The sequence below is a fragment of the Hylobates moloch genome, unplaced genomic scaffold, assembly GCF_009828535.3.
Source record: "Hylobates moloch isolate HMO894 unplaced genomic scaffold, HMol_V3 SCAFFOLD_7, whole genome shotgun sequence".
NCBI classification, from domain to species: Eukaryota; Metazoa; Chordata; class Mammalia; order Primates; family Hylobatidae; genus Hylobates; species Hylobates moloch.
In genome coordinates, this window is record NW_026652282.1 from 110586659 (window position 1) to 110593585 (window position 6927).

A 6927-nucleotide genomic window follows, 5' to 3' on the forward strand; every position below is an offset into this window, starting at 1 on the left:
CTGTCACCCAGGCTGGAGCACAGTGGCACAATCTTGGCTCACTGCAACCTCCGCCTCCCAGGTTCAAGTGATTCTCCTGCCTCAGCCCTCAAGTAGCTGGGATTACAGGCATGTGCCACCATGCCTGGCTAATTTTTGCATTATTAGTAGAGACAGGTTTTCGCCATGTTGGCCAGGCTAGTCTCTAACTCCTGACTTCAAGTGATTTGCCCGCCTCGGCTTCCAAAAGTCTTGGTATTACAGGCGTGAGCCACTGCATCTGGCCATACTTTTTACTTTTAAACTGGAAAATAGGGAGAGAGTAGTCTATCTGGACATTCAAGGCACATATCTAGGGAACCTAGGAAATACTGATGAGTCCACATCTCCTTTCAAGACTTCTGTGTCACTCCACCTGCACTTGCTCTCTAGAAAAGCATATCTGGCCTGTGTCCCAACCCCACCAGGTGTTTCTGCCCACTGATTACACTGAGTGAGAGAATGAATTACTCCTGAAGAAGTGACTCAAACGATGAGAATTTCAGAGAGCCTAGAAAGCTGGTAGGGAGTGTGCCACCGGCATGGGGAATATCACTCTAGTAGGGCAAACTGCCTCTTCTACTCATCACAATCAGGAATGTCTTGGAGGAAAGCAAGACAAAAAGCCATGTGATAATCTATACAAATTTTATTTTGATATCAATTTGTATGGAAACAAGCAGGTGTCAGCATTATGCAGGCACAGAAAAAAGGGAAAGAAAAAACTCCAGTGATAATTTATCTTGTATTTACACCATTTGGTTTCAACAAGGACAGGAAGCTTTGCTGTTAGCTTCCTGTGGGAACTCCAGTTTCTGCACCTTCCCCTGCTGCCTCTCAGCATCACGATACAGCAGGGATTTCTGGGCCTTCAATCGGCAAGCCAGGCACATGAAAATCGACTCCACGTTCTGGCTCTCTTTGGGGTCCTTGGCCGATGTCTCAAACAAGAGCATGTTGTGGGCATCCGCAAATTTCAGGGCTAAGTTGGAGGGCACCTGGATCTGTTCCCTCAAGTCACACTTGTTGCCCACAAGCACTTTGGGGACTAGTGGGGGCACAGCATGCCCATTACATTCTTGGATCCACATTTTGAGGTTGGTGAAAGATGTCATCTTGGTGACGTCATAGACAAAGACCACGGCATGTACATTGCGGTAGTAATGCTCAACCATGCTTTTGCGGAAACGTTCCTGACCTGCTGTGTCCCACACCTGAACCTGGAAGATACAAAAACCCAAAGGTGGAGTCAGAAAAGGGAACATGAACAGAGAGGAGAAAACATGGTTCTGTAGCACTATAAAAATGAAGTGACAGGACAGGTGCGGTGGCTCACGCCTATAATCCCAGCACTTTGGGAAGCTGAGGTGGGCAGATCACCTGAGGTCAGGAATTTGAGACCAGCCTGACCAACATGGAGAAACCTCAACTCTACTAAAAATACAAAATTAGCCAGGCATGGTGGCGCATGCCTGTAATCCCAGCTACGGGGGAGGTTGAGGCAGGAGAATTGCTTGAACCAGGGAGTCGGAGGTTGCAGTGAGCCGAGATAGCGCCATTGCACTCCAGCCTGGGCAAAAAGAGCGAAACTCCATTTCAAAAAAAAAAAAAAAATAAGTGACAAGCCGTGACACAGGAAGTGGTTTTTTGACAGATGAGCAGAATGGACTTATCAAAGCATAAAGAGAAGTTTCAGGATTTGTCAAGTTTTTAAGATTGTTAACTGAAAATCTTGAGTTGAAAAAAACTTAAGATTTTTAGTTGAAAAACTGGATGTAAATTGGTCAACTTTTCTGGAGAGCAATTTGGCAATATTATCAAGAACCTCAAAAATGTTCATAACTCTTAGGACCTGAAATCTCACTTCCAGAAATCTATACAAAAGAAATAGGGATGTGGTCAAAATTTTGTGCTAATATCTTACAGTGTTATTTAGAATTTTTTTTTTTTTTTGAGACAGAGTCTCGCTCTGTCACCCAGGCTGGGGTGCAGTAGCGCGATCTCGGCTCACTGCAAGCTCCGCCTCCCGGGTTCACGCCATTCTCCTGCCTCAGCCTCCAAAGTAGCTGGGACTACAGGCGCCCGCCACCATGCCCGGCTAATTTTTTGTATTTTTAGTAGAGATGGGGTTTCACTGTGTTAGCCAGGATGGTCTCGATCTCCTGACCTCATGATCCGCCCGCCTCGGCCTCCCGAAGTGCTGGGATTACAGGCTTGAGCCACCAAGAATTTTTTTAAAACAGGAAAAACCTAAATGATCACCAGAAAAAGAATAGGTAAAGTTCATGTCTATACAGTGGGGTCAGGTACAGTGGCTCATGCCTGTAATCCCAGCACTTTGGGAGGCTGAGAAGGGTGGATCATCTGAGATCAGGAGTTCGAGACCAGCCTGGCCAACATGGTGAAATCCCATCTCTACTAGAAATACAAAAAAAAATTAGCCAGGCCTGGGGTGCATACCTATAGTCCCAACTACTCGGGAGGCTGAGACACGAGAATCGCTTGAACCCAGGAGGCGGTGGTTGCAGTAAGCCGAGATCGGGCCACTGCACTTCAGCCTGGGCGACACAGTGAGACTCCGTCTCAAAAAGAATAAATAAAAATGAAAATATATCTGTACAGTGGGATATTATGCAGCCATTGAAAATAATGTTTTCAAAGACTAAATTGTAAGAGAAATGCTCACAAAATACAAGTAAGTGAAAATGCAGAATACAGAATTTTTCTTTTTTCTTCTTTCTTTTTTTTTTGAAACGGAATTTCGTTCCTGTTGCCCAGGCTAGAGTGAAATGGCGCGATCTCGGCCCACTGCAACCTCTGCCACCTGGGTTCAAGTAATTCTCCCGCCTCAGACTCCTGAGTAGCTGGGATTACAGGCATGCGCCACCACGCCCGGCTAATTTTGTATTTTTAGCAGAGACGGGGTTTCTCCATGTTGGTCAGGCTGGTCTTGAACTCCCGACCTCGGGTGATCCGCCTGCCTCGGCTTCCCAAAGAGCTGGGATTACAGGCATGAGCCACCACGCCCAGCCTCAAATGTTTTCATATGCTATGGTCCCAAATTTTAAAAAAAACGTTAAACATAAACATATGCAAAGCACAGACTGGAAGTGTACACATCAGAACATTAATGGTTATTTATCAGCAATGAGACTATAGTGATATTTATTTTCTTCTTTTTAAATATTTTTCCATATTTTCTTCTACAAGTGTGCATTACTTCAGGGTTTATTTGTTTTTTGTTTTTTGTTTTTGAGATGGAGTTTCACTCTTGTCACCCAGGCTGGAGTGCAATGGCTTGATCTCAGCTCACTGCAACCTCCACCTCCCGAGTTCAAGCAATTCTCCTGCCTCAGCTTCCCAAGTAGCTGAGATTACAGGCGCCTGCCACCACACCCAGCTAATTTTTGTATTTTTAGTAGAGACGGGGTTTCACCATGTTGGCCAGGCTGGTCTTGAACTCCTGAACTCAGGCGATCCACCCGCCTCGGCCTCCCAAAGTGCTTTGGGAGCAAAGGGATTACAGGCATGAGCCACTACACCTGGCATTGCATTACTTTTTATTTAAAACCATATATATATATATATATATAATCTTCCTTTTTTTTTGTAGAGACAGGATCTTGTTATGTAGGCCAGGCTAGTCTCGAACTCTTGGCCTCAAGCAATCCTCCTGCCTCGGCCTCAAAATGTGCTGGGATTACAGGCATGAGCCACTAGCCTGCATTACTTTTTAAAGAAAACAAAGTTAGTATTAAAATCTCACCTTCAAGCCCTATTTATTTATTTATTTATTATTTTGAGATGAGAGTCTTGTTCTGTCGCCCAGGCTGGAGTGCAGTGGTGCGATCTCAGCTCACTGCAACCTCCACATCCCAGGTTCAAGAGATTCTACCACTTCAGCCTCCTGAGGAGCTGGGATTACAGTCATGTGCCACCATGCCCGGCTAATTTTTGTATTTTTAGTAGAGATGGGGTTTCACCATGTTGGCCAGGCTAGTCTTGAATTCCTGACCTCAAGTGATCGAGCCTCCCGAAGTGCTGGGATTACAGGCATGAGCCACCATGCCCAGCCTCCAATTTATTTTTAAGTTCACTTTTTGGTTATGTAAAAGGTAACTTAATTCACTGGATTTTTCTTCTGTATCTCAGCTTTTGGGATAAAGGCCAAATTATGAAGAAAAAAGCTGCTATCTGTAACATATGCAAAGACATAACTCCCAGGAGATATACATTCAGCCCAATCTATTTCCCTTTATATATCCAACGTCTTGGACAAGGGAGATCCATGCTCAGAATGATGGTCCCAAGGCCCTATACAATTCTCAGTTATCGAAGAAAATTTGATTATGGCCACTAATTGACTGCTATGGCTCTTAAAGCGAAGTATAGCCTTTATTTGGAGTTAGCAGTCAGTAAGTATAATCTAGTAAATATAATTGAATCTGTTGGCTGAGTGAAGATTTTACAGGGCCCTGGAGTCATCATTCCGAATATCAGTTTTCATTGTCCAGGCTCCCCGTCATCTCCCTCTATTGACACGACTTCCAAGTTCCTCTGGCAAGACCTTCAGATTGAACCCTTCTTCTATTCTGATTTCTGTGTCCCTCGGCCCTCGGCCAGCCTCTCCTCTCCTCACTCCTGGACTAGAGCAAAGTATTTTGGATTGTGGATGTTTCCATTGCAGGGTCTCCTGAACACTGCTCACTTGCTTGCTTTTTTTTTTTTTTTTTTTGAGATGGACTGTTGCTCTGTTGCTCAGGCTGGAGTGCAGTGGCGCAATCTCGGCTCACTGCAACCTCCACCTCCCAGGTTCAAGCAATTCTCCTGCCTCAGCCTCCCAAGTAGCTGGGATAACAGGCGTGTGCCACTGTGCCTGGCTAATTTTTGTATTTTTAATAGAGACGGGGTTTTGCCATGTTGGTCAGGCAGGTCTCGAACTCCTGACCTTAGGTAACAAAAAAGTGAACTTAAAAATAAATTGAAGGCCGGGCGCGGTGGCTCATGCCTGTAATCCCAGCACTTTGGGAGGCCGAGGTGGGCAGATCACGAGATCAGGAGATCAAGACCATCCTGGCTAACACAGTGAAACCCCATCTCTACCAAAAAATACAAAAAAAATTAGCCGGGCGTGGTGGCAGGCGCCTGTAGTCCCAGCTACTCGGGAGGCTGAGGCCGGAGAATGGCGTGAGCCTGGGAGGCGGAGCTTGCAGTGAGCCGAGATGGTGCCACAGCACTCCAGCCTGGGCAACAGAGCTAAACTCCGTCTCAAAATAAAAAATAAATAAATAAAAATAAATTGGAGTCTGAGTATAGTGGCTCACTCCTGTAATCCCAGCACGTTGGGAGGCCTAATCACTGCCGATCCACCTGCCTCAGCCCCTGAAAGTGCTGGGATTACAGACGTGAGCCCCAGTGCCCGATCTCTGAATACTGGCTTTCTGACTAGCTTTACTCAATCCCTGCTTGTATCAGCATGCCATTCACCTCTTCAGGAAACTACTGTAGCCCTCTACTGCATGTGGCATCACATGGATTCCACATGTGGAATTCTGTCTGCCATAATTTGACCCTTCCCAATCTGGTTTCAAACTACTCAGCTACACCTGGTTGATTCCCTCCTCTGTACTTTGGGTCATGTTAGTCCACTCCTCCCCTACAGAATCAGCTGCCCCCTCATTGCCCTATCCAAAACTCACCCATTCTTCAAGGTTAAGCTCATGCCTCTGGCTTCTTCCTCAAACCTTCGCCAACTTCCCTTCAATTGTCTTTTCTTAGGAATCTCTGTTGCACTTTGAGTCTGCATCATACCATTTTGAATAGATTTATGTTTTCTAATTGTCTCGTCAGTGCTCTTGGCATCTCTCCAGCAAGACTGTAAGCAGTCTTTTTCTGCATCAGACCACACTCGTCATTGAGGTTGTCATCATCATCATTATCAGCAGCAGCCACATTATCAGAAGGCAGTGATGGCCTGAACCACTAAAACTACAAGCAGTCTGGCATCCTAGATATCTGCCAAGGCGATTTCAGAGGGAACGTCTGACTGTGATCACACAGAAAAAACATAAGTCCTCAAAGACTGATTTGCTTCTGCAAGCAAGAGACAGAAAAGATTTTCATTTCTTCCATCTCTCCGTGGCGTTCTGAACAGGAAGAAAGGGAGAGCAGACCACAGGAGGAATGGAGGTCAGTAGGAAGACAGCAGGCATAGCCCAGGAATGTCATTAGCACTTGGCTCCTGATCCCCACTCGCCACCCCACCCCCCAGGAGTCTTCACTCTTGCCTTTTGCCTCTGAAGAAGGCTGAATCCCTACCAGCCCTCAGGCATGTGGCAGATGCTTTAACACCATGAGCTCAGGACTCTAAAAATACCTGCCACTAGCAGGAACACGGGTGGGAGTGTGTGAGGTGTTTGAGGCTGAGTGAGGTTGGCCATTTGGCTTTTCTTTGGCTTCATAATTGCGTATGCCGCCCAAGTTGCCGGAACTGCCAGGAGGGCCCTCTCTGCTGGAGACCTCCTCTGTCTTTCCAACGCTATTGGGAGCCTTGAAGCTTTTATTTGGAGGCTCCGAATTTAAACTGCAGGCACTGCCCCCTTCTAGCTCTTTGTAAACCCCACCCTGAGTTCTTTGCAGACGTGTCTGTCGTGAGAGGGGAGCCAGGAAGCAGGCTGCTCGCAGCAGAAAATAGAAGAACCAGTGGTGTGGCCTCAGAACCATCAGAAAGGAAGATCACAGCAGGCAGGCTCCCTAAACACATGAAATGATCTCATTAAAAAAAAAAAAAATCGCCGGGCACGGTGGCTCACGCCTGTAATCCCAGCACTTTGGGAGGCCGAGGCAGGTGGATCGCAAGGTCAGGAGATCGAGACCATCCTGGCTAACGTGGTGAAACCCTGTCTCTAC

At 46.4% G+C, this 6927-nt stretch overlaps 2 protein-coding genes across 2 annotated transcripts in view; both read right to left on the minus strand.

Moving 5' to 3' along the window:
- LOC116811188 (ETS-related transcription factor Elf-4-like) overlaps positions 1–6927 on the minus strand; it is a 51026-nt gene that overhangs the window by 17755 nt on the left and 26344 nt on the right.
- RAB33A (RAB33A, member RAS oncogene family) lies at positions 702–6529 on the minus strand. The gene is made up of 2 exons (XM_032757602.2): positions 5718–6529; positions 702–1238 (listed from the first exon to the last, which is right to left on the minus strand). Exon 2 carries the CDS (start codon positions 1191–1193, stop codon positions 783–785), a length of 411 nt encoding a protein of 136 aa, XP_032613493.1. The 5' UTR covers positions 1194–1238; positions 5718–6529; the 3' UTR covers positions 702–782.